This window comes from Cloeon dipterum, chromosome 2, assembly GCF_949628265.1.
Source record: "Cloeon dipterum chromosome 2, ieCloDipt1.1, whole genome shotgun sequence".
Lineage (NCBI taxonomy): Eukaryota > Metazoa > Arthropoda > Insecta > Ephemeroptera > Baetidae > Cloeon > Cloeon dipterum.
Window position 1 is genome coordinate 32126916 of NC_088787.1, and position 27991 is coordinate 32154906.

Below are 27991 nucleotides of genomic sequence, written 5' to 3' on the forward strand. Positions count from 1 at the left end.
TGGTTATTTCAATTTCAGTCAGCTGCTAGGCTCACCAGTACCAGCATCTGGGGAGCACACCACCTGTCAACCGCGTCGCGTACAGGACTTTTGCTGTCACTCGCTTTCACTTCATTTTGTCCGCCGTGAGTCCAAGTTTCATTTTCATTGCAAAAGGCAGACAACACTGCTTTTACCAGTTCGCCTTCTGAGAAGCTATGGACGCTATGGCTGGGTCGAGAGTGAGTTGCCTGGGGGTGGTGGGTCGCGATTTGCTTCCCGGGTTTATGAGTGAGAATGCGACTGAAATTTAGAGAAAATCGATACGTGCACCGACCGGGAGCAAACCATTAACTTTGCTTTTTGTTTTATGTGAAATTTTGATTAATTTTTTTGACGACTGTTTTATGAAATTGTTCTCGTAAAATTACAAATTTGAAAATCGCAATTTCTTCTGAATTCATTTTATCTTACACGCAGCAATAAGCTTTATTATTATGTGTTTTTAAAATTTCCAAATAAAAGCATTGATTAGATATATATGCTTAATAAATTATTCTATAGGGTTAAATTGATTTTAATACTAAAATTTTACAAGCACAATTATGGAATTTATTTGTGTTTTGATTAACTAAAGGAACTTCATTTTTTTAAATTACCATTTAAGAACGGAACACAAAATGTCCTCAAAATCTGGACATTTTAAAACTAATGCTGCTGATGTCATTGCCACAGAACCATTGGGTGTAAATAAATAGGAATTTACAAGGAACAGAATAGCATGGTGTATATGAAGATAGTGGTTTCTACTTTCATCAATTAATAAAATAACAAAAATTCAACAAACGTTTTAGGGTAGAACTTTCTACTGCTTGATTTTCAATGAGTAAAAAATAAAACAAGTAAATATTAATAGCATTCAATGTTAAATAACCCGTTTTTTAATAATTAAAAAAATAAAATTCCTTGAAATCTAATTTCAGATCTTCGGTATGTCCGATGAGGACTGCGTGCTCGACCGTTTAATTACGTTATCCGAAAAACCAAGCGAAAATGTTCCATCTCTAAGGGCCACAGTGGCTCGGCTCCACAGCCGGGTAGCTTCTCATGGTAAAAATACTGAAGAGCTGTAATTCAAATTTTGTATTGATCACAAATATTGTTCACCAGATATCCATGTCCGTGCCAAATTGGTCGAAAAGTTCTGCAGACCCAGCTCTGGCTACTTGGCGCTTTTACTGTCACTTCTAGAGGTAAGATCACGCCATCTTTCTAAAGCGTATATTTTTCAAATTGGAATAAGAGTTTAACATTATTCATTTGAGGCAATATATTTTGCTCAGAAAGCGTAGTTTTACAACTTTCATGACAAACTTGAGTAGTGTATAAGCGATGTTTGTCACCGACTGTGTGAAAATTCTACCTTCTGCATGAAACGGTGAAACACATTTCGTGTCACCCTCGCTGTTGTCAGCGAACTGAAAATGAAACACTAAACGCTGTGTTTAAATTAGACGCACCTTCCCTTTATTTGTAGTCACGCTAAAATTTTAATGCGGTGTTGCTTGCACGCTATTAAAGTACACGTTGTATAAAGAGTGTTCGCTCTTGGCTTCCTATTTAATATAGCCCCAATAAAATATTGTTAATGAGTCGCAAATTTTCTTGCTTCAAATATGCTAAAAAATTCGAGTCGTTATCAGAATCACCTCACTCTTCCTTTCGTTGAGGCACGCTTACTCGCTTAGAAAGGCTCTGTATCTATCAACAGACGCTCCTTGAGTGCTCCAAAATAGCCTTCAAGCCCTTTACTAGCGAAGTGCGTCCTTTTCATTCAAATTTTATAGATGGTCCGTATTTTTATAAGTTGTAATAAATTTAACTGCTATAAGTAAGTATCAATATGTCAAATTGTCTTAGGAAACCAATGTTTTGGCTTCACATAGAAGTATCGTGAAAGACTATTTGGAAGTAATCCTGTTTTATTGAAAAATTAAGTTTTTGGCAGTCTAAAAATAATCAGGTTGCTCGCAATAAACCTCGTGTTTTTTATTACCTAGCTATAAAAGTCTAGTCTTCATAATCACTTCTGAGAGTTCGAAAATAGATCATAGCAAAACTAAAATTCAACATGCGTTGTGGCCCCTTTATAAAGAACATGTTGTACACGACGCTGTTATGAATGCATTAAATAAGAAGTTTTCCCTTTTGATGCTTGAGGAGGAGGTATGTTGGTAGAAAATGTAAAGAGCGAGCCGCCCAGCAGCAAGAACGCTTAGATTTGACCACCGTCCAAAGGGGCGAATCACAAAGGGTTGTTGCTTCGGTACAGTTAATGCGAATTTGGCAAAGGAGCAGGTATGCAAAAAAGTGTGGGATGAATAGGGAGAATGTGGGTAGAAGGGAAAAGTAAGTTGCGCAATAGTGACAACGTGAGTGTGTTCTTTAATAGCATTAACAGCAAGCCCTATACCAAGCGGCAAACTTATTTCGAAATAGTCGGCGTGTTTTTCCACACCTTTGATAATCCGGTCGAGGGTTTAGTCTGCACGCAAATTTCTTCTCAGGATACAAATAGGTAACTTTCCTGGCTAGCAAATTTAAAAATCGCAGTGGTATTTAAAGATGTGTTCCAAATAAGTCTCATTATTTGCCGTGCCGTACTGGACACATTAGCTTTTAAAATTTATTGTCTTCCTAAATATAATGCAATAGTGGACCTCAGTTGAAAAGGTATGCCTTGCCTGATCAGCCTGGAAAACTTAATTTAATCTGAACATGTTTTTTGTCAAGTGGATAATTCAAGATGTTGCTAGCATCTAAGTTGGTAAAATTTTAGTGAAAGCAATGGTCTATTAAAAATATATACCCGTTTCTCCAGTAATAACCGTTAGATAAAAATGAGTCATTGCGTCCTTAATGTGCAGTTTTGCTGTTTGGATAAAAATCGATAGAAATATTCTTATTTCGTTGTACATACGTAATTCAGCGCGGACGTACAGCAGAGATCATGCCGTTCATATTGAGCAAATGGACATATGTTTAGTAAGAGATTTTTTGTTCTTCGAATCGAGGTCGATTTTGCATTAAATCAATGCAGCCACCTGCCTCGTAGTGTAACTCGCAACGTTTCACATGACTGTAAATCTCATCGACTCACGCGATGGGCCGAAACGGACACTGCATGAGCGGAACACGCGCGCCCTGATTGATTGACAAGTGCTGTGCACACTGCCGAAACGCTTTCCCGGAAAAGCCAGGAAATCGTTTTCTCGTAAACACCCTTTGTCTGTGCAACAACAAATAAATGGCGCACGCCATCCGCTTGGAAGGCTGAAAATCCGCTTGCATTCAAATAATCCTGTGCAACCACCAACACACGTCAGATGTCAAGAGTACACGTGAAAATCGCTTTCTGCAAGGTATTTTGCAGGCAAGCCATACATGCACAGACATGCCTAACATCGAAAGCAACGCACCAGTATTTGTGTCAAAATTTAATCCTTTTTTTTAATAATGAATGTAAATGGGGTTCCTTGATAAAAACTACCCTTTGAAATATTATCATTTTATTTAAGTTTTATTAATCCAACAGATGATGGTTTTAAAACTATTATTATCTGTGGAAACTGAACGTAGTATCTTAATTTAAACTTACTTTTTACGTTCCATGAATGGATGAAAGTGATGGAAAAGTGTGGTACAATAAATTATCGTTTAGGAAAAATATGTTAAGGTGTTAAATAAAAGAAAAAGACTAAATATTTTTTAATTCAAATGAAAAAACTCCTAATTATGACGAGAAGATCGCTGAAAGTCTTGAGAGACGATAAACAGCAGTTAATCTGAATTAATCCTTATGTGTATAATTTAATGAAATTGTTGTCAGTTTGCCAAAACTAGTTGAGGATCTTCCCTTCAAAAATCCTTCCAAAGTTGACTCAAAATTTCAATAATACAGAGTTGCAAACCGGTCAAAAGATGTGGCATATCGCACGAGCATTCAATTTGGGGTCAAGCTCATCAATGTGATCGTTGCTCACACGTGAACCAAAACTTGCAGTCGCTTCTTCAGCAAACACTTGGCACGCGTTGCACAGTTTGCAAAGGTGCATCAAAATTATTTCAAGCGTGTTACAGGACCATCGATCAATCACGAGGGGGAAAACAGCGCGGCTGCGAAGCCGTGACTTTGGTAGTTGAAGAATGCGTCGACCTGTCTTTGTCTTCGCGAAATAAAGCGTGGTGGGTGAGATGCAAAAGCTCGCCAACCCGAATGCTGCGAGATTTTCACGATTTGGTCCGATGCCCGTTTTTCAACGTGCGCCTCCGCACGCAGCAGTAACAGCAACAGCACGCTGGCCCCACTAATTACGTTCGCACTCTTTCAAATGAGCGTGTTACAACCTGGGACCGCTCCCCTTGCAAAATCTTTACTGCTTTGTTTGTTTCTCAAATTCACACCCACTCCGATTAATCTCGTCTAGCAGAATTGGCCTAATTTATTGGCGGCCGAGTTTTTGCGGGTCAACAAAGAAGCTAAAATAAACAACAGACGCGTAGTTGGATGGTCCGCTTTAATTAATTGCAATTATTTGCAATAAATTATTATATAGAGAGAAAGAGTTATGATTAACGATCGCTACTAAAAAATGGTCCCGGTTTCATCTGCTTCGTCGAATTTATATGCTTCGTCATAAATAAAATACATATATTTTTAATTTGCTTGTTACTAAATATTTGATGAAGACAAGCCTATTTCATTAAAAACTGTAATTTTAACAATTTGATAAATGAGTAAAATATTTTTAGTATGGGGTTATCTGGAGGCCAATTAGGCGCCACAAGCAGAGGTTATTATTTCTCATTAAAGTCAACTCGGTAATGTCAGTGCCGCATTAACTTTGCCTCAAACATTTCACGCGCTTGTTGCTTTCCATCATATTTTGTCGCAATATTTTCTTCGTCGCTCTGCGCTTTCTTGAATGAAAGATTTAATACGGCCTAAGGTAATTTAATTAATCAAGCGGGTGGCGCCCAATTAAATCGGTACCAAGGGCAAGTGCAGCTGCGCGCGCCAAACAACTTAATTTTGTTCGCCCTGTGTGCTCTCTAGCACAGTTGATGAAAAATGCGACGAGATCGAAAGTGGAATGCCACTTTGAAGTCCAATTAGCGCCGGTCTCAATGCATAGCTCACAAACAAACAAAGGGGGAAGAATTGGTTGATCATCGTTTTTTAAGCGGTCCATCACTCCTCTATTTTACCAAGGACTGCAACTTTAATGATTCTATAACGGCTAAAAAATCACAAAATAGAAAACCTGAATCGACATAAATTTCGTAAATTTCTGCCAAATCTTTTGTAATCTTATCTATAGCCACTAGTTTAGATCTGTAAAATATTTTAGCCAGCATCTTAAATTAATTTCACACAAAAGATTTATCAGTTATCAGGCTAGCTGCAATAATTCCTAATTGCGAAATTTGGCCTGGATACGTGCATTTGTATTATTTTTGCTAACAAAGTATATCAATTTAATGTGTGTGTATTTTTTAACTTCAAACAGCGAGTTTTCCTTACATGAGAACTAAATTCAGTACTCAGTACTTGCAAACATAACAACACTTTAGTTTAAAAGCTAAATTTAGTTGCTTGAACCAACGAAAGAAAGATTTAAAAAACATGTTAGTAAACATGCATGGTGTGCGACTAGCGCAAATTTCATTGATTTAATGGTAAGACATAAATAATCACAATCGCGTGCGAGGCGGACTTTTTTGCGTCGACACAGCTGCTCTGGCACTACGTAGGGTGCTGGTGCAAATTAATCACCAATTAACTTCCGTCGCGTCAGAAGTCGCAGCCAGCCACTAACAAAAAGTGAACAAAGTTTGTACACAGGGGTGAATAATTTGAACGACGGTTTCGCTCGCGCCCACTTTTCTTTGTGGGTTACAAGAAACAGATTAATTGCAAGGTGATTTGTTCAAATGATCAAAATATTTTTCTTTCTACTAAGAATCGAATCGTGATGCGATGATATTTATTTAAAGCCACACTATTATCAGCCAAAAATTATGCATTGGAAATGGAACTTACTAAAAAAAATGTGCAACACAGTTTCTTAAAATATCATTTTACAAAACAAGACATTGTAGGTGACATTAGCATCATTTAATAAGATTTTTTAGGAAATATATATATTTCATACCCTTGGTTAACATTCAATTTCACGCTTCCAGCCCATTAAATTATTCCCTAGTATATTTTTATGTCGTTAAATGCATTGTATAAATTTCAAATTTGATACTGATTTGTATTTGGTATAAAAAATTGAAACTATTTAATTTTTTGAAGCCTAGAACGTTCTTGGTGCAGATGTAAGTCAGTTCAACTCTAGTCCAACCAATAAAGATTTTTTCCTATATCGCTTGGATGTTTTAGTTTTGATGAATTGATAGCAAGACTTTGTAGAGCGGCAGTGTTTTAGCCTTCGCGAATTTGATATAATGATTTCTTGGAAGTAATCCTAGTGAAGCTTTGATTATTGTACCTGTTTATTTAATTTGCTGATCAAAAATTTGGCAACATATACACAGACACAACAAACCCTTTCATTTCAAATAGTGCCAACCATAATTTTTGACTTCAAAGGCTTTCAAGCGTTAAAAAGCACTAAATTTTATTTATAATTTTCGAAGAATAACACGTTGGCGCCGGCTATGATTCCAACAACCGTCCAATCCCGCGAATATACACAAAGAAACTGTTGACTATATCTATTCTCGCTGCACGGTTTTGCGTTGAAGCCGCTGTGCGAAACGGCCAAATTGTTTCTTATCCATTAGCGAAACTACGAAAAATAGCAGGCTCTGCTTGAAAAACAAGCTTGCTGGTACGTGTTGACGAACACACACTGCGTGAGCATTAGCAGTAATTATTACATTTTAAAATTCATCGTTGCTGTAATTAAGGCCGGATGGGTAAATAAGACCGAAATATCGCGCGGCCGAGTGGGCGGCTGATGGCTTGATGAGCGCCGCGAAAAAGTGGACTGGAATAATATTGGTGGCTGCTGCCAAACGACCCTGTTATAACGCGGGCCGCTCGTTTTTGCTAGTCCCTCTTGTCTGTCAGAATTAGCTCGATAGAATCATCAGCGAAGAAAAATAGCAAGTGCTCTCTCGCGGCAGTGTGTTTTCATCGGGCAGAACGGAGAATAATTACTAGGGCACCGACCTTCAGTTGCGCCGACAAAGTCAAACACTCCATTAAGCGTACGTTCGAGAGGGTGCCACGAGAAATTACGCGGAAATCGAGAAAGGGTGCTGGAAGAGAACTAATTGATTGCAAATGAAATTAGCGTCACGCGTGCTTCGCGTGAGTGCGGATTGATTGCTTGATTTTACGATGTTACTACACTCAAAGCTTGATCGCAAACACGCGCTATTTTCTTGACCCCATTAGACTAGCGCATCGATTGATTGATTGATTAGGTCGCATGTGCATATTTTGCAAGCACCAGCCCTGCACTCAATTATCGATTGATCGAAGTTATTTTCTGCCCATTGTACCCTACCGGTATAATAAAAATACCCACCTATCATAATGTTATGCTTCTTATTTATATCAAAAATGACAAAAATAGATTATTTGCCTTTTTTTGTTTACGAAAAATAAATAAATATACCCCCTTAAAAACTGAGCTCTCTTGTAAATGCGATTGGTGCAAATAGCACCGACCAAACCTTACATCAGGAGACCGTCAAACTGAATTTGTCCAATTATAAATTTAACACAACAGACATAAAGGCAGCAAAATGTTTTTGTTAACCGAAAATCCCTGAGAATGAAAGTCTTTGTCCATTTTCTTTTCTTTGAAACTACCAGGAAACTTCAGCTGAAAAAGCATTTAACTTGGGTCTAATTTTATCTGCAGAAGCTATTAAGCGCGGGAGACTTTCCACTCAAATATCCCTATCTTTCAAAACATTTATGTTATAAGCAGAACGTGCCGCTAAACGCTATAGCGTCTCGCTGAAATTACTAGCAAAATTTCGCTGTTATGCATGGAAATTAGAATTGCTTTTGCTATTAATCCAAGAATGAAGCAGCAATTAGAGAACTAGCGTAGGTTAGAGGAGACGCACAGCAAGATAATCAATGTGTCTCATTGTGCGTTTGGCTAGAAGCCAATTCGTGCATGCAGAGGCTAAGTCGTGGACAGGTGGTGTTTATTAAACGTCGCTCAGCCTGAAAATTTATTGCAAAATGTTGAATTAATGAGCAGACAAATGTATATAAAGCTAGAGGAAGCCATCGTATTTCGCGATTATGACCACTTTCAAGAGCGTGTTTATCTAAATCATCAAAGCGAGTAAACTCTGCAATAATTCATCACAGAAAATATTGCTCTTGACTGACTCGCAACTCCCAATTATCAGAGAGAGGGTGTATTTATTTTGAGCAATGTGTCCTCTTATATCGACCTTGCGATCATTTGCTTCAGTCAAGTGATCTAAAACTGGGAAAGATTGATGTAGGATGTCAGCTGGAGCGCCACTTAATTTGAAACAAACGCTAGAATAGAGAGTTTTCAGATTTAAGTGGTCGGTTTTATTTTGATATACACAAACTGTGTTCAAAGGGTTGCTATTTTGAGCTTCTCGGACTGAGCCCAGCAAAGTTTGTTTGCCTCTCTTTCTAATTAATCTCAAAGCCGGCCAAAATTTAGATTTTAATCAGTTCACTGATGATTTTTTTCAGAACGTTAAGGACCACCCATCACTATGCAGTTTGGTGGGAATTCTGCACGAGTGCTGCGCACCAAAAGCAGCAGGTGAGCCTTTTCCATCATTTTTTGAGATAGCAAAAATTTTCACAAGATTGGGGCTTTCAGCCCTTGGAAGTAAAAGGGAAAAAAATTATAACAATTTAATCCATTTTTCTGTAACAGTTTCTAAAGTCATTTGTGCTTTGAACTTTCAGTTCTCTAAGATTTTGTCCATTGTCTAGAGAATTCAGCCATCTATCCTCAAACTAGGTATATAATAGAAAAACTAATAACCTTCATCAAACCCACAGGTTCAGAGAAAGGAGGAAAGAAAAGCAGTACCAACAGCAGGGTGGTTGCCACGGAGCAGCTAGTGCAGCTGGGAGGCACCCACGCAATTTTGAAGCTGGTCATGCATGTCGTTAAGGATACAAACTCTGGCCAGCAACAGCCCTCACCCCCTGTTTGGCCCCATCAATTCACCCATGACCTGCTATGGTTGCTAGCTCATCTTGCTCAGAGGGGTGCGTTTGTTTTGCATTTGATTACTATCTCCACATTGCCATATCACATGCAAATAGCTTACGATATCTGTTTTTTGTATCCATTGGAAAAGTTCCATAGAACTAATTTTGTATGTATGCATAACAATACAAGCAAAAGAATATTTTCTGCAGAACGTTGTCTCAGGCAATTTGAATTTTGCTAAAGCTGTCCTTTAAAGTATGGTTATTTCGGCTAAAATTTCGGTTATTTAAAAATTTGCACTTGTTTGCTATATTGAGATAAAAATGAAAACTTTTTAAGCTCAAAATCTACTAAGGATAAAAGAGAAAAATTTAGTTAAGAGAATGCAAACTGTGTATTTTTACAAAAAGCTTCCTGTTTGGTTATATTGAATGAAAATAAATTTTAACTGTTTTTCAGATGGGAAATTTGCTCTCAAGTGCAGAACAATGGGAGCCTTAAAAGTACTGCATCTGCTGCTCAAAAATCATGTTTCCAGCTCTAAACTTTTGTATCCTTTGCTGATGATGATGAAAATATTGGCTAGAAACGGTTAGATATTGGAAAAACTGTTGCTCTCATGAAATAAAAACATTCCTCCCCAGGTAACACATCAAAGCTTTTGGTAAAAGACGGAGCTGCTCAAACGATGGAGATCACTTTAACTTCACTTGGCCTAACCCCACATCCAAGACTGAGACTGTGCATTGATGTGATGAATTCTCTTGCCAAAAACCGTAATATTGTTTTGTGGCATTAGTTGTAATAATCAGATGAATCTTCTTCGTCACAGCTGTGTTTTGTGGAAAACTGTCTCGAACTCAAGTAATACACATCCTCCTGCGCTTAATTGAGCGATGCGACCACCAGGAAGGTAAATTGCAGTTGAGAATCTGCTCTGCAGCTTTGTCAACGCTCTACAGAATGTGTGCTTACAGTAAGTTTGAAAATATTTAATTATTAGTGCGGTAGTGCTCATTGATTATCACTTTAATCATTTATCAATATAGCTTACATTTGCAAGAAAAATTTTTAATTTTTCAAATATATTTTTAAATATGATAAATTGGAGTACCCAAACAACATAAAAAGGCAATGCAGCTACTTTAACTTATTTTACAAAGCAAACCAATTTGATAATTATTTGTTTGCAAATTTTTTTAGAGGCTGGACGTGTAGTCTTCAGAAGCCACAATGGACTGCAAATTCTCCATTCATTTTGCACCTCTTGCCCTGATGAGAAAAATAGAGATGCTCTTGTCGGCAGAGCCAGTGATGTGATATCAATATGTTTAGAGAACCGAGCTCCTCTGCTCGCTGAAAACACATTGAGTCCAGCAAAGTTTGCTCTACCTGTCCCTTTAACGAACATCTATGCTCAAGGTTAATACATTAAAATTCAACAAAACGCAATCTAAAGTTCAAATTTCCCAATTGCAGAGGACAGGAGTGGGTCGTCATCCAGAGACACAACACCTAATTCAGATGACGAGAAGATTGGCGACGAGGAATGTTTAATTCCTGATGAGGTCGAGAGCACTTGCATGGAGGAATCGGCCACTCTCCCGCAGATCATGCTTCGGGATATTGATGATCTGAAAGCATACTCTCACTTTTTTGAGGAGCTATCTGGATCACAGCGTTCATCCAGAGACTCGAGTCTATCTGACAGCGAAGATGAGGAAGATACTTCATCAGCCAGCAAATCAACCAAAAGCTCGTCTCAGTCAGAATACAGAGCGCTGAATCCAATTGAGACCTTGAAGAATCTGAAGATTTTCTCCAAAATTCGGTCGGGCATTGATCCATACAAGGTGTATTTTTCCATTGCGTCGAAGGTGATTCCTGTGATACCTTTTGTGAAAGTGGCATATCCAGATATGATAGGAGCCGAAGCTGTCAATGCACCAGAGCCACTCTACACTAAAGACAGAAAAGTCTGCAGGTACGAATTTTTTGTTGAAAAATGAAAATGGTAAACAAAATTCAAATTGAAATGCACAGAGGATGCTATTAACGTTTAATGTTTTCATTTTTCTTTTCTGTAGCCACCTTTTTATTTCAATCATAATATGTTTATCAAACCTTTTCAATATTAATTTGAGAGATTTAAAAAAAAAATATTATTTTAGGACCAAACTCATGCAATGCGTTGATAGAGGACTCCACCCTGAACAAGGAATGAGCAGAGTAGTTTATGACATGGATTCCATCGTAAATAATGTCAGGAGGAACTCATTCTCATCTGAAAGGTATTAATTGCCTCATATTTTTAATAGCTTAACACATTAATAAATTAAAAGAATGCTCGGCAATTGGGATGAGAGTCGCCTTGGCAAAGAAAATCCTGATGTGGTCCACCTGGTTTTCGAATCTCGGTTTGAAAGTGGTAACCTGAGGAGAGCAACTCAGGTATATATATTTTTATGTGCTTTTTCGTCAATCTTTGGTATTTAAAATTAAATAGGTTGGACCATTAGAGTATGATTTGATTTTGATGCCAGACGTCAACTCCAACAAACACCATCAATGGTTCTATTTTGAAGTGAGCAACATGAAAGCCGACCTTCCTTACACATTCAACATCATTAACTGTGAAAAGCAGAATAGTCAGTTCAACTATGGTATAATTCTAACTATAAATGTTATGAGCTTGAGTGTGATTTCCTTAATTTTCATGCAGGCATGAAGCCTCTTCTATTCTCTGTGTTCAACGCTGTCAATGAGCAGATCGGCTGGGTGCGAACTGGGACTGATATTTGCTACTACCGCAACACTTACCTGAATCAGACTGGCGGAGGCAAAGTACGACCGTACCTGACAACCAGCTTCACTATCACATTCCCTCATGCAAGAGATGTTTGCTACCTGGCCTACCACTACCCGTATCCCTACTCAAGAATGATGGTATGCTTTGCTAGTCCTTTGTTCGGAAATTAAAGTTAATTATGAAAATTCCAGATGCAAGTCTGGAACTGGGCTCACACAATCCAGCCCAGCATCTTGTTCAAAGTGCAGCAGCTCTGTTACTCCCTGAATGATAACGAGGTACCTGTGCTCACCGTCACCAACCACGACTCTGCGTCATCTCCAATGCAAGACCGAGAAATTGTGATTCTCTCCTGCAGAGTGCACCCTGGGGAGAGCAACTCGTCATGGGTGTTGGAGGGACTTCTGCAGTACCTGCTGAGCAGTCACGAAAATGCTGAAAGACTGAGGGACCACTTTATCTTCAAGGTGATTCCAATGCTGAATCCGGAAGGAGTCATCAATGGGTGGTGAGTAGATTTTATTTTGCTTTTGGTCCCAAACAATAATTATGTCACATTTTTAGTTCATTAACTTTGTAGGTTAAGGAAGAAAATAAGTGCAGGTCAAGCGTTTAAATTGAGAGCTTTATTCTTAAATTAAGTGATGGTACTGAAAGCCACAAGATGCGTTTTATTCCTTCGTTTGAATATGAGATTCGTATTATAGCACAAGATATCAGAAAATTAGTCTAGCTTCTATTCCAACTTATGGGCCTGGTTCTCTCAAAAGGAAAGAGATCTTCAAGTCTTTTGGGCTGCATGGGCTGCTGTTGCTGTTCAGGATCGCTCTCCGAGTCCTCTGGCGACGATACTTCGAGATTCTCTTCGTTGACGCTGCTGCTGCTGTCGTATTCAGTCTCAGCTGCTGCGGCGGCTGTTTCCTCTGTGGTCACTTCCTCTTCGACTGCTTGTTCTTCTTCAGCGGCCAACTCAGTCAGAGCCTCGAGCTTGGGATCGTCGTCTTCAGGCGCCACGCTGTTGTGCATGTAGGGATAGGGGGTGGTGGGGCGGTCATAGATGGTCGAAGGAGGGGTGGAAATGGTAGTGGAAATGATGGGTTTGCTGAGGAAATTTATTCCCTTTAAGTAGAAATAATAGTTTCACTCAATCGGTCGGCAGACCGCACAGCGCTGGTCTTAACGACCAATACGCCAAATCTAGCCAAATCGAGTTGTGCAGAGAGTGCGAATTTTGAAGATGGTGTGGTGCAGTACGATATGTACAAAGAAATGAAGGTAGCCTGCAGCGGGCTCACCTGCTTACCCCTGTGTGGCGGACACGGGGATGGAACCGTAGTTGTAATAGTAGCACCTAGTCTGCTCGCAGATGAAGTCCTTGACAGCGCCGCAGTCGCTGAGGGTCCATTGCAGATCATGACCACTCAGAGACATGCAGCTCTTGCCCAGAACACTCACATCCCTACTGCAAAAGGAAGGGACGTGTTAGCCAAATACCATCGTCATTTCACGCGGGACACTTACAGGTGGCGAGCGGCGTTGATAGAGGGGTCAGCCTGCTCGATGTCGGTCTCGTGGCTCAAATAGTTGAAGGTAGCGTTGAATGGCAGACCGGTGCTCATCCACAAGAGCATTGTGGTGCCCAGCTTGTTCCCGGAGGTCCAGTACTCGTACTTATTGAGTCCTGCGGATATATACAAAAATGTGTGAATTTAAAGGAATAGCTAGTGGTAATAAAAAATTGTAGATTTTAATTTTAACACCGGACTCTTTTAAACAATTATCTGCTGACATGACACTATCAGGGTGTCTCTTCTAACCAAACAAGCATTGTCCGCTTACATTTAAGACAGGGAAATGGGGAACAATGTACTCACCGGCATTCTTCATGTACTGCGAGAGCGTATCAGCCTTTTCTTTTGTCTCAAACGAGGTGAGCTGCAGTCCCAGAGACCGGCAGTACTGATAAGCCAGGAAGTAGTTGAGCTCCGGAGCGTAAGGATTCAGCCTCGAGATAAAATATTGTGTGCCGTCCAGCTGGATTGTTGAGATTCGCTGGCCTGTGGAACAGAGGTTTATTTTCCTTTTAGTTTGGTAGGTCAGAGGCGTAAGATTGTCGCAATTTATTAGGTAGTTTTTAGACAGCAGGGGATCGTTGCTCGCTTTTTGTTGAGGTGTTTCTTGTGCATTGAGCATTGTGGCAAGAAGGAAAGGAATTCGTGCTATAGTGCGCACTACCTGTAGAAGTATAAAGAGGAACAATGCCTCAGTGTGGCGCCAAACAGCAAATATTGACAGACGCTGGGTTCTCGGGATTTGGCTTGCTCTTTTACGTTGTTGTCAGGGGAGAATAATGCTGATATTTTTTTTTAAACATAAAGAGCGTTGAAAGTGCTCAAGTTAAGATACACCAAAGTCAAAAAAAATTTAAACTATCAGGTGTATTTGCATAGCTTGCAAAATTAATGTAAATCAAAGTTATTGAAAAATCCCTAGCCAATTGGTTTAACCAAAAGGACATAAACATTGGGAAAATATTTTCTTACCGTTGGTTGCGGCAGCAGCCAAAACGAGGATGAGGGCGGCAAGCACACGCATTTTTACTAAGTGTGACTGTACTAAAGCTCTCCTGAAGATGCACTGACCAGGGTACCGCCCTGCACTCAGGTTTTGTTTCCTTCAGAGATGCAGGTAGAGGGGAGAGCAAAAAGAAGCATCAAGCGCTTCTTGCGCATCCCTCTACCTTTTTACATAGGTCTTCAAATCGTGCTAGCAATTCGTTCTTCTGGAAGGCAATTCATCACATTTTTCCCCACTTCTGTTGGCGCGAATTTTTTCGCAGTTTATTTTCCTGCTAGCAGGATAATGCCAATTTTCGGAGGGTGTTATTGTTGAATGCTTTCCGGGAAAACCCTCAGGCTGATTGGCCGTAACTAATGCGCAGAAATCGCGCGAAGGGTATCGTCAGATTATGTTGATAAAAATATTACTGCCATATTTTTCCTCTCGCCAGAATATTTTCTCATTACGCTCGCTTGTTCGCGCTTGGAGTTCCGCGAAGTGTGATTTTGGAGTTAAGCTTATTTCCCTTCGCGTTTTTTTTTTCAAAGAAGTGTGATTGCCGGATAATTGCAATTTAATATTTTTTTAGTCATTCAAAAAATCTTGACGCTTTAAAATTATTAATCCTTTATATTGATCTGCTATGGTGCAATTGAGGACATCTGCAGCGCGCCGTGTGCAATATTTACCACAGTTAAAAGTTTTTTAATCGCGAAATGCACCAACGCGTAATCTCTGTTTCCCGCTGGCTGGGTTAGCAAAATGCACAAATGAAAAGCGGCGGCCTGGTGTTTTATTGCAACGGCCAGAACAATGAGTACACGAGACAAGGGTCTTGTAGGAGTCCCGGCGCGCATATTGCCATAAATCGCTTCATTCCTCTCTCGACGCTCTGCTGAGTGTATGTAATTTATACACCATGACCATTTTGGCCCTGAACCTGCCGAGGCGCAAGAGAGGATATTCGATTTTTTTTCGCCGAGAGAGCATTTTACAACGGATGGCCAGGCACGGTGGGAAAGCAGAAAAAAGTGTGCGCGACTGAAATGACGCTCGAGATGGTGGAATTTGGCTGCAAGATGAAAAAACTTGACTGATGACAACCTGAAATTTACGAACAAGCTCCACGATTTTTACAGTCAAGGCGGGAGAGTAAAAATGTTTTTCTTTAATTTAACGATGAAGAGTTCAAGAGTTAAAGTGTGAAGAAATTACTGTTCCATTATATTTTTTATTACAATTTTGAATATTTACGTTGCAATTTTAATGCGAACTTATTTAGTATTAGACAGAAAATGACGTATTCAAAATGGCACAATATCACCAAAATTGAATAAAATATTTTGATTTTAAATTTGAGTTGAACGCTTATATTTTTAATTAGGAAGCGTGATTACTACTTCTTAAAAAGCTCTTAGGATTCTTTCATTATTTGTGATAAATTTATAGAATTCTTGAAGCCAGATGTGATGCTCATTAACATTTGACAATTTTTCGACAAAATGTTTTTTCCAATTTACAAAGGTTTGAAAAATATGATCAATACTCCTACTCATAAACTGAAAAATTCTCGTAAATTTTCCACGCATCGTCAAAAATGCAAATATCGCAAGATAATAATAGCATAAATTAAAAACATGGCTAGCCTCAAACGATTATGAAACTTTGCAAAGGGCAACGGGCTCCCCAGGTGAGTCATCTTTCCGCACCAAACGCCGGACGTTCCGTATTTTTGGTGCATGTTGCTGTCCAAATCAGGGCTCAGCGGGACGCTCCTTTTCCAGCGTGTTGTTGACCACAGGCAACAAAGTGTAAGTGTCCTCTCGGCAAGCATGCATATTTATGAATTCAAATACATGCACCCTGGCGAGGGATGCTGCCGCCTGTACAAGGACAATCAGTAATCACCCACGCCCAACTTGAAACAATCGCAAGTGCAACTGCTGAAATTTTAATTTCAAAGCTGGCAGCACGCCAATTGTTCGTTAATTAAATTGCAGACAGTTGGTACCGATCGCAAGACTCAATAAGATGTTTTGTTTTCCTCTCCCGAGCCCGTTTCTTCCAGCAATTAAGAAGTAATACTGCCGGCGTGCAATTAAGAGCCGTGTTAATTGGAGGCGTTTCCAATTAAAATTGCGCAAGACTCCTAAAGAGGATCTCGATTGTGAAATTCCCTTGTCACGCATCAAACTAGCGACAGTTTTTATATTCTTCTCTGTTCAGAAGAAGAATTTATTTATTGATTTTTTATACAATTTTCCTTGTAAATTGTTTAGTGACAATCCCAATTAAAATTCCTATGAAGGTTAGCTTTCATTTTTCAAGGTTTTGATGGACAAAAGGATTTTTCTAATATTTATTATGCAAAAATTCTGGGATTGAGGGGAGTGAATTTAATTGACCGCAAAAATTCAGACCACTTGGTCAGCATATTGATCAATGGACTACTTCTTGTTTACCATTCAAATTCCTCTTTATCGGCCTTTGTTTCGGGGAGACAATAGGCAAGGGCGAAAGTGGTTTGAGTGAATGGGATAAATAACGAACAAGTGATTAAGGGGCAACGCGTGTTTTATCTTGTCAGCAGTTTCCCCAAATTATTCATATATTCCCCAATAGCATTTCAAATTAAAATATTGTTAACAGTTTTAAATTAAGGCCACAACGAGTGTTTCATAAAAAGTAAAATATCTATGGCGACAAATTATAAACTTGGAAATTTTGAAAGAAAATTTTTAATTTACCATGGAATTCATATCGCAAAAAAAATGTTTTTATCATTGCAGTGTAACATTAATTCCAGTTCACTAACTACAAATTTCTTGGGCATTTATCAAAATATTTTTGAACTTAGCATTACCATTACGATGCAGCATTATTCATATTTCGGATTGGTTCCGCGGCTTGGCAAACCAGGGACGGTTCACTGAAACACGCGAGTTTAACGACAGATGCGATTTTCGCGTGCTCACGGGGAGAAAGAGTAGTACGGACAACTTTCCTGCAATTTAAAATCAGACGCAGCAGCGTCAAAAGCAGTGATCGTCAGCCGAGGCGCCGACCGTGATTTCATTTCAACAAGAATCTGCTCGAACACATCTGATATCGCGTGTGCTTTTGACTAACTCGTGTTTTCCGATCGTTGCCTCTTGAGAAGCGAAGGTCGTGCACTCAAGAGATGCCTCTTTTGCGCTCAAATCTCGCGCCGGCAAATGACCAAAGAAGAAGATTGCTCGGGAAAAACGCTGCTGTTGTGGAAGCTCTGCTTTTTCTCTTCGTCATTATTACAGGTCATTAAGTGAATCGCCCTTGAGGCTGCTTCGTAATAAAAGAGCCAGCTTTATTTGTTTTCTTTTCGGTTTTCTATTATCTTTTTCAAGCGCTTTCGCTTTCGTCCGAAGCCGCGCAGAGAGGAAAGGATAAAATAACGCGTGCTTTAAACAGAGAAGACATTTGATTTATATGCCGGCAATTATAATTGGCGGAGGATAACAAACGTCTGTCTGCTTCACAGGAAACAAATAAAGGTTTGCTCTCTAAAACAAAATTGGGTTTATACGAACGGAGAGGAAAACGTCGTTTTCTTTCTTTTAAATTTATCTGCTACTGACAGAAAGAATTTTAGTTTTAATGCAGGGGCGTAAAAAACCTTTTTTATTTCTTAAATGAGAGATATCAAACACAACAATTCGTTGATAGAAAAAGCTGTAACACCATTTTCACGGTGTACAGCAGCGTATGACTCCGACCAAAAGTGACTAATTCATTGTTCTTCCGCCGTTTGTTTATAAATTCCCCTCGCAAGCTGGATGAAGACAAAAAGATGGGCCGAGAAACCGCAGCAGCTTTATTTTTAAATTATAATACGCGTCCCCTCCATGAATTTCACACAACGCCGCGCGCGTCTTCAGGTGCATATCATTTTGATGGTTAAAATATATTAACCCTGGCATGCGACGTGCCTCGGTTTCCAACTCAAGTGTTCCGCCCTCACGAGGCAATGTCGCGTTTCGTATTTTTCTTTCTTTCTTTTTTTTATTGTATGCTGGCAGTGAGAGTGACTCATTTCGATATTGCCAGTGACGTGACGCGCGTGATTTTCTCATCGGCCTTTATTTTGCTGCTCATCTTCACGCGAGAATCAGTCAAATGCTCGCAGGTTGATGGTGCATGGCAGATCTATTTCTTTTCAAGGTCGCTCGTAACAATTTAGTCGGAGGAAATAATGGGTTTAATTTTAAACAGCTTGTCAGAGCAGACACGTGAGAATTATTAGGTGTATTAATGTGGTAAAATGATTACCTGCCTGACAGGTAAAAATCATAGACTAGGAAAAAATGGTATGTAATTTGGTGGATCAAGTTTAAGAGAATTTCTTAGACTCGATAGATAAATCACAAATTCTGCCTCCATTCTTGGAAAAATGTGAATTTACAGGAAAATAACGTAAATCATTATTATTGATATTAATAATAATAATGCAGTATTTTTCTCAAGAGGAAATTGCAACCGATGTGAGCAATTATTATGGTCATTACGAAAAACAATACTGGTGTCTAAAATTCAAGGAGTTGTGTTTTTAATTATGATAACCCCACGACCTAATAAAATATTCTTCGAAACCTTTCCTACTTTTCACAGTTAAGAGAAGGAAGACTATTTAATTTTGTTTTATTCTGCCACCCAAAGAATGTGGCTGGTGTGACCATACATGTACTGTATTTTATTGAGAATTAATATATGGCAGTACTTAAAGCGATAAATATACATATTACGCATTCATGGTATGTACAGTTTTAATGGGAGACCTTTTGGTCCTTGGATCTGCCCGTGAAATAACTAAGCATGAGGCAGTTGAGAGTTGCACTCTGCGTGCATACTTTTTTTTGCGGCATATGCCGCGCACTTAATGTGCAATTTATGCCCGTGTCCGTTACGCGGTTTCAATTAAATTGCCATTAAAATGTCCAAGCGAGGAAAGATTCTGATTCCTGCCACGAAGCTCCGTGAGGCAAGAGCCTTGAATTAATGCGAGAGAGCAGGAAGGCGTTAAATATTAGACAATTGGAGTTTTCGTCTTTTCACTGCAATTGTATGCTAAGCGGATTAGTTAGTTGCAAAAGCCGGAGGGGAAGTTGAGCTTTCAGAAGGATAAATTGGTTTTCTCCTCTCCGAGAAAAGTTCGATTTTTGTCTATTGTCGGATACTACAAACGACAGCTTTGCTCTTCGATGTCCGAAATTTATTAGTTTAAAAATGGTCTGCCTCCTCATTTTCTTGAAGGTTGGTCAGACTTGTCACAAAAAGCTATTGTAGGCAATGACACTTATATATGGGCCTGAAATAGCATTGTTCGAGTTTTTGCGTGATTTTTACCTGACTCTGTGTGTGGTACAAAATATCGATGCATGGAGTTTCTCATTTTCGTTAAGAATAAAAATCGGCAGGCACTTACATTCATATTTAGGGATATTGTCTGAATTGGGAAATCAACAGCTAATTGAACATTCTTAAAGTATCGGTTAAAAATATGCAACACTTAACTTTTGCTGAATTTTGCGTTTGGTTGTTGAGCTATATGCGCATTTTTTCCGCACCAGGACCCTAGACGCTATGGTATTAGTAGAGGTCAGTGTACCTTGTGTCAAAAGAAGATAAAAAGACAAGAATAAACACTGCTGCCCTATCTCGCGGCTATTCTATAAAAAGACACAAAGCTGTATAATCTGTAAAAAAAATGCTACTATTCGAGAGCGTGTGTACCTGTCAAAAAACTTTCTCCTCGTTTTTAAAATTCAGCTCAGCTCGCGTGTGGGGAGCGGGAACAACACACTGCTCCACCAGTCGTTTGTTGTGAGGTAATAAATATTTCGGGGTTGACGCCTATGTATAATAAACGCCTCTCGTGCTCTCTTGAACTTGTGCAGCTTTCTCAGGTGCAGCATTCCAGACTGCCAAATAACAATAAAAATTTTCATAATTTAAGCGGAAGGGTTGCATCAGATGCGTTCTCAGAACTTCATTCGTGATTCAGCGTGTCTGGGGCCTGTCTCGGGGGGTGATTTATGGCCGGGATGCTCCCCCCTTCGCCGCCTGTGCATTGGTAAATTATTTCATGCGCCACCTGGACCAAGGTCAGATCGTATCCTTTTCACGAACGCGCCAGATTTATTCGAGCAGCAGAGGATGGGCCGGAATGCCCGTTCATGTACAATCTTTGTGCCCTTTGACGCGGCGGCCAGTGCTTGCTGCGCTCACTGTACAGCGGCTAATTTGTTGTTCAATTGTCTGCAGCGAAGACTGATAAATTACATGAATAGTGAGCAATCAAGCTCGGAAATCTATGGAGCAGGGTTTCAATTTAATGATTAAAAAGTTTTAGTTTCATGACAAAACGAACTTCTTATTTATGTAAATTTTGAAGTTTTGATTTATATTTCTCAAGAATGGTTTGTATGTTTTAATTTTGCAGGAGGCAGAAAGGATATGTCATAAAAAATATCGATTTTGATTGCTCTCAGGTTTTAATTCATCTTAGAAGTAGTGTAATTTGAAACACGCACGAATTAAAACAGTCTCAAGGCAACAATAAAAATAGGTAACATTCCGCCTGCTAAAAATAATCTGAATTTAGTCAATAAATAAACGCCTTTCCGCGGAAAACTCCATGATTGGCATATTTTACCTTTCCTGATTTATAAAATATTGAAAAGAAAATTCCAATGGCTCAGGTGGAGCTGAGCTTTTTGTCAATTTCTCTGTGTAGAGCGAAAGTAAAAAGGCGCTCGTTTGATTGTCGGGATGGTGAAGGAATTTGTGAAAGACATAAAAGTTGAGCGTGAATTTCGCGCATTGCTCGATCAAAGTGTGAAAATTCCAGCACGCGGCGCAAATAAAGAGATGGCTTTGATGAGACGGGCCGCCGGGTTAGGAGTGTTTTGAGAGACGGTCGGGGCGGGAGGAAGTAGTGTGTCGCGATAAGCCAATCTCCGGCGACAGGCATACAAATGAATGGAGTGCTTCCCGCGAGCCTCTCGTGCGAGAGAATGGAGCCAGCAGAATGTGGTGCGTAAGCGTAATTAAATTCGCACGCGCCCTCCGTGTCGCCAACCTGACCATTCAAGGACAAATGACCTGATGGCGGTGCTTTCTTCCTGTTTCGCCGCGTGCACACAGGAAGCTGGCGCAGAGCCGACGTTTTTCGATCGTTCGTCTTTCAGGCCGCGATGAAAGCAGACAACGGAATTAGAATTTGAATTTGAAGAGGTGCACACCCGCCACGGTGGAAAGTAAACGAGTCGACTGTTTTAATTATGCTGGGCTCTGCATAAACGCGCGAATGAAACGAGGAAGTACGCCGCCGGCACATCCGCTTTTTCCGTGGATTCTTCGCCGATGCACAATTCTTCTTCCCCCCTGCCGCGCTCTCACCGAATACTTTCGATCTCGAGGCTTTTACATCTTTTTTGGATTGTTGTAAAGATTTGCTCCGAGAAGGAATGCTATAGTTTAGAATTAGAATACTCCAGAGACTCTTATCTGCTATTTTGTACTGTTTCTGTCTTCCTGTAAAGAAGAAATTTCCTCGTCAAATGAGTAGATAGGTTAACCATTGAAAAACCAAATCTTTTCTTCAGTGTCAAAGCGTTTTTCATTAGAAGATTACGAAATGGTCGGATATAAAATTCTGAAAATGATCAGTAAAAAGACACGTAGTAAACATTATTTTGGTAAAAATTAAGCCCCAGTAACCTGCTCAAAAGCTCGAAGGATAGTGATAAGGAAATAATTAACTTTGCATATATGTGCACTCATTTTTAAAATTGCAGTAAATACTTTATTTTTTACTAAACTATTGCTGTAAAGTTAATACAATATGAAAATACTTGAAGTAATTTTCAATTTTGACAAGTTGAATTTTTACAACAAAGAAAAAGGAATTTAATACAATTTGATGGAAGCAAAAAATCACGGTGAGTTGGTGAGGCTGCGTACTAGCGTATTTTAAGTCTGCTTTGGAGATGTTGAATTTATCAAATTAATTAAAAATTACTATAGCTAGCCAAAAAGGTATTTTCGGTAAAAAAAACTTTTGAGATCACCAGTAGTTAAAATATTATTTCCTCATCAGTTTCTTAAAAAATCATTCAAATTCTCACTCATGGTAATATTCTACTTTGTGGAATTTGACTTCAATTGACATTGAACTCTCTGTGCAAAGTCAATGTTCTCTGCAAATCCGCTCTTTTCAACAAACCGAGAGCAAATACAGATGACTTTGCAGTAAGTACGCAGAGTGCTGATCATTTCTCACACTTAACTTTTTTTGCGCTTCACAAATCGCGCCCCTCGAACCAAAGGTCGAGGACCGATTTATTGCCGCTCATTATAAGAGTTCCTTGGCACCAAAGCAAAGCAGCATAATATTTGCATAAAATTCACTGCCGGGACTACTTTTTACACCCGTCCGAACTTGATTTGCGAGGCTGACTGCCGCATGCTGTTTGTGTGCCATAATTGTATGTGCCGCGGAGGGTATTAATAAAGCGTATCGCTATATAAATCCTCGATTCGGGATCACGCACTGCATTTTAATACACGATCGGACGGGCAATTAATGCGAGAGTCAAATTATTATTCAAATTATCAATTACGCCGACGCGCGAGATATTGATCTAGTTCGGTGGCTCAAGAGCGAGGTTTGTTGCCCGGCACATGATCCCACTTAATATGCGCAGTATTTTGATTTTCCAATTGTTTGTTGCAGCCACCGGTGCGGACTGTCTGACGAGGATCTGAACCGCAGGTGGAGCAGACCAGACCAAACCTTGCATCCTGTCATTTACAATGCCAAGGTAGGAGAGACGGTGACTGGTTTGTTTATCTGGGTTTATTTTATGCTTATATAACGTCACTTTGCCGTACTTTTAAAACTTTTCTTGCATACAAACAGCGTCTAAATTTAAATACTGCAGTTAAAAATCTGCGTAAATTTCTTTAAAATAAGTTCCAGTTGGTCATTCTACTATTTTTTACTTTTTTATCGAATTTTATTTTGTAGAAGAAAATGCAACTTAATTTTTGTCACTGGGAAAATTGAAATTAATTAATTGTTTTAATTTTACTACGGTTTCCTAATTCAAGCCAGTGATTATTTTTTAAGAGCTGAGAGCGTGTTCACTGAAAGCGTGCCACCGCGAGCAAGCACAATTTGAAATCCGTTCCGCATTTCAGGGTCTGATTGAGTACTGCTGTCGCGTACTTCACCGTATTCCCTACTTCTACTGCGACCTGCACGGCCACTCGCGTCGCAAAAACGTGTTCTTCTACGGGTGTTCGCAGGCCGGCAGCTGGAATGCCGCCGACCGCACCGTGCCAGAAGACCCCACTGAATTTCTGGTGCGAATATTAATTTCCCTCGTGACGCACTCGCACGCCTGACCTGACTGGAAATTTCGGCTAATGCGTAACCGGGTTGATTGCAGCTGCTTCCGCACATTCTGCAGCAGACTGCGCCCGCCTTCTCGCTCAACCACTGCAACTTCAGGGTGGAAAGAGGCCGCGAGTCGACGGCCAGGGTCGCCCTGTGGCGGCAGCTCGGCATCACCAGGAGCTACACCCTCGAGAGCAGCTACTGCGGCTGCGATCAAGGTCCTTACCAGGTACGGATCTCGCCTTCAAATTGCATATTGAGCTAAATAGACTTTTATTTTTTAAAAATAGAGATGTGTTTCCATTAAAATGAAGACAAGTTAGCTTTTTTCAGAATTTTTGCTTTTCTCAGAGTCCAATAATTATTCCTTTTGAAGGTCTTTTGTAACACTACCTACAAAAATTAACAAACTTTTTATGGCCCTTTTTAAATTGTGTGGAAAGAAGCCTTAAAACTCCGTTTCCCAGGATAAAATGCAATTAAACATTTTTCAAAAGAATGATGAAAGTGGAAAGACCTTCTGTAAAAGATGTAAACGTTGTTATTTGTTTAACAAAAGCATACTTTCGTGTTCAATAATTCCATTCCATTTACATTTTCAACAACGTTTTTGGTATTCTATTTTCAGGGCTACCACTTGGGAACTTATCAACTGCATGAAATGGGGCGCAACCTATGTGAGGCGCTGCGAACCTTGTACGAGGATGGTTGGAAGCTGAAGCTGGTGCTCGCTTGCAGCTCCCCTCAGACCTTTGCAAACGAACAGCCCAACAGGTATCTAAGAATTACCAGATTTTTCCTTTTATTTTTTTCCTTTTGTTGGACATCAAAATTATTTTTGCTCGGAATTGTTTTTACGTTTTTTTCTCTCTGAATTCCAATGATTGGCACTCGACTTTTCTTTTGTCCAAGCTTGCTGGATATGTAACTGTACCCATTTTGTTGTCCTGTCACAGATCCCGTCGTCTAAGTGTTTCAAATGTTGAGTAGTTTTATTCAGTTTATTGTGGCTGATTCTTGAAAAGTAAGTTATACCCCACTGGGCGTTGTGCTGTTAGTGTGTTTTGCATATCAAAAGCAGTGAAATCTAACCTAGTTTCCGATTAATTCAACCAGGGTTTTCTTCATTAATAATTATTAATTATTAGAATTTTCCTTTTCTAATATAATTATTTCTATAGAAGACATGATATCGATATGATTTACGACGTTTTTTACTAATGAAATCAATTTTTTACTTAAAAATGTCGTCCCATGCATTAAAATGGTGTGATCTCTTTCAGAGTTGTTGGAGGAATTGCTGGGCTCGGAGGAGTGCGCACATATGAGGAAGAGGCGGTGTTAACGAATCCATCAGACGACAGTGACTACGAAGAAGAGTACCACGCCATGAACGAGTGTCACTGATTTTTCCCTTTTTGGCCTGCAACATTTAATTGATTGCATTGTAAGCTAGTTTCTCTTTGTCTTATTCCATTTAGCAACGCTGCGTAGTCTTGTGGTTCATTTTAAGTGAGGCTACAGAAAATTCATCTCATATCTTAAGGGAATTTGTTTTCCTATTAGGCATGTAATTTTGCTATAATATCACACTCTTAAATGTATGTTTGTTACTGGTTGCAGATGGTACTCTAGAACTTGAAAATTATTAAGAGTAATTATTACGTAAGAAATACCTGATTTTAACTAGTACGTTTAGATCTCATGTTCACACACATAAATTTTGCCCCAGTTGGGTTTACTTTATTCAATTTTAATAGCTTGTTCTTTACATGAACTGTCATAGGCGTTACTAATATGGCAAAACTTTAATTTGCGCCCAGACACAGTGAGGTTGTGATTAGATCAAACGATTATTAAAATTACGTAATAATTTTTGTATTACGCGCACTGTTTATTCTTGTGATTAGTTATTTACAGTTAGTTTTTTTCTGATATACTTGCTCTAGTATGAAAAGTTAAAAAATGTTATTGGTCAATAAAGATAAAGGTTGGTATACATCAGGGTTTAATTAATTCAAGACCGATCTAGTTGGGGTCGACTACAATGGAAAATTCTGTGTTGTTGTCCACCATGAAGCTGTCATCAAACACCACTGTAATCTGGCCCTCATCAAGCTGCTGATCTTTGCCGACTTCCTCTTCTGCATCTCCAAAGTCGATTTCAGAGTTGGAAATCGTCTCAGGGATGGCAGGTGGAGCAGCGTATGGGTCGTCGACCAGGTTTTCTCCGCTGATCAGGGCTGCGTCCTGCTCACTCAGCAATAGCATTTCGCACGGCACCCCTAGCGGATTCATCCCTTTGTCTGCATTAATGCTGTCCTCAGGGGGAACCTACCAGTGGAACAAAAATTAAATTATTGTGAGATTCATTTCCGTGTTTAAAATACCATCAAAGCATATTTGCTGTAAGTGTTCTTGATTTGGACACCATCCCTGGATGCATTAACCTTGTTGAGGAAGTTTTTCGGGGCACTCAGGTCTTGGTCAACGGTCATGCTGGCCAGCCACAGACAGCAGTGGAAAATGAGCTGTGCCGACCCGAGAGAAATTTGTCTGCGAATCAAATGAATACAATTGTTGAAGGGTCGCACTCGTCACTATTTCGGTACCTGGGATGAGTTCCAGACAGGACCGTCGCCAAGTAATAGTATAGCTCTCTGAAATCGACCCCTTCGCACTTCTCTGGTGGAGGATGCCTTTCACACACGGCAATCATTTTCAATTGCTGAAAATGCAAACATATACATATCGGATTTTAAAATTGCAAGCGGCGAAAAATTGACTCTCCCTTTAAATTTAATTACAAAGAAAAAAACCAGGGGGTGAGAATTTAATTCTAATGATTTTACAATGGCTAAATGAAACATCTAAATTATACCATTAATTTACCTGGCTGATTTCTTTGGAGTTGCCGGCATTGAGACAGCCGCCTCTGTCCTTGGCGCCTAGGGCCTCGAGCCACAAGTCGATGGGCGCCTCTGCCTCCGGATTTTTGGGTTTCCACATGCCCTCCAGCTTGTGCATCTGCAAGAAGTTTCGGAGCTCGATCATGGTCCGTCTGGGCACAAACTGCTGCAGCTGCTCGTAGTTGGAGGTGCCGTAGAGTCGCAGGCCCAGAAGCAGCATCTCCTTCTCCTTGGTGGTCCACAACCGCTCTTGGTTCAGCTTTTGGAACACCCGCTGCGACCTGCATTGTGTCATCTTTTTGCGCCCCATTCTGCCTATTTTTATGCAAAAAAGAAAATTGTAAAAAGGCGCAAAATATGATAAAATTAATGTTTAATTTAATGCCGAATACTTATGTATTTTATTATTTACAAAATCTCTATTATTAGGATTTTCATAATTTTAAAATAAAATTTTAAAGTATGATATAGATGATATTGTGTATTAATAATAACGCTTGCCGCTCACTTAACACACTTCTCGGTATGATGAGAAGAATCAATCTTTTAGTGTCTTAACCTACCGTACAGTGAGTCCTTCACCTTCATACGTGTCCATAAATATGTACATATGTATGTACATATTGTACATAAAATAGTCGTGGACTCATACACAGTACTATCATATTACATACATAGATAATACCACTTGCTTGACCCTGTTAAACTGTATGTATGTAATTATTCTAGGATTATTATGTATGTATGTATATATATGCACTACTTGTTCAATTATGTAAAGTATTACGCGAGCACCATTACAATTAAATGAAATACATAATTATAATATATGTATAATAATTTTGAAAATACAAACCTCTGCGCCTTTGAAAGTCAGCTCTATTATTGGTTCAGTAAGAAAGTGGGCAACAGATGAACAGAGGCTGCACTAATTTCCAAAAACATTATGTATTTGGTTTGGACATGACTAGTCTAGACCAGCATGGTCAGCCAGTTTGAGAAATATGTAGAATGGAAATGGAGAGGGAGAGGCGTGTGGGTGAATGAGCAACAG

The 27991-nt window shown here is 39.5% G+C and overlaps 3 protein-coding genes across 4 annotated transcripts; 1 reads left to right on the forward strand and 2 right to left on the reverse strand.

The window, feature by feature from the left end:
• Positions 1 to 25: 25 nt before the first annotated feature.
• On the forward strand, positions 26 to 26027 carry LOC135936026 (cytosolic carboxypeptidase 1-like). The gene is made up of 20 exons (XM_065478699.1): positions 26 to 221; positions 963 to 1089; positions 1150 to 1232; positions 8750 to 8822; positions 9068 to 9280; positions 9684 to 9815; positions 9869 to 10000; positions 10057 to 10200; positions 10428 to 10646; positions 10704 to 11208; positions 11396 to 11515; positions 11567 to 11675; positions 11731 to 11887; positions 11947 to 12170; positions 12225 to 12541; positions 23363 to 23450; positions 23830 to 23994; positions 24081 to 24257; positions 24657 to 24802; positions 25312 to 26027. Exons 1-20 carry the CDS (start codon positions 198 to 200, stop codon positions 25433 to 25435), a joined length of 3279 nt encoding a protein of 1092 aa, XP_065334771.1. The 5' UTR covers positions 26 to 197; the 3' UTR covers positions 25436 to 26027.
• On the reverse strand, positions 12638 to 14722 carry LOC135936031 (uncharacterized). The gene is made up of 5 exons (XM_065478710.1): positions 14577 to 14722; positions 13908 to 14090; positions 13555 to 13714; positions 13337 to 13495; positions 12638 to 13135 (listed from the first exon to the last, which is right to left on the reverse strand). Exons 1-5 carry the CDS (start codon positions 14626 to 14628, stop codon positions 12763 to 12765), a joined length of 927 nt encoding a protein of 308 aa, XP_065334782.1. The 5' UTR covers positions 14629 to 14722; the 3' UTR covers positions 12638 to 12762.
• LOC135936030 (uncharacterized) lies at positions 25902 to 27926 on the reverse strand. 2 transcript variants are annotated; one of them, XM_065478709.1, is made up of 5 exons: positions 27794 to 27926; positions 26921 to 27252; positions 26641 to 26756; positions 26419 to 26584; positions 25902 to 26362 (listed from the first exon to the last, which is right to left on the reverse strand). In XM_065478709.1, exons 2-5 carry the CDS (start codon positions 27245 to 27247, stop codon positions 26057 to 26059), a joined length of 915 nt encoding a protein of 304 aa, XP_065334781.1. In that variant the 5' UTR covers positions 27248 to 27252; positions 27794 to 27926; the 3' UTR covers positions 25902 to 26056. The 2 variants fall into 2 exon arrangements, with proteins under 2 accessions (XP_065334781.1, XP_065334780.1); XM_065478708.1 differs by lacking the exon at positions 27794 to 27926 and adding an exon at positions 27501 to 27605.
• Between the last annotated feature and the right edge of the window lie 65 nt (positions 27927 to 27991).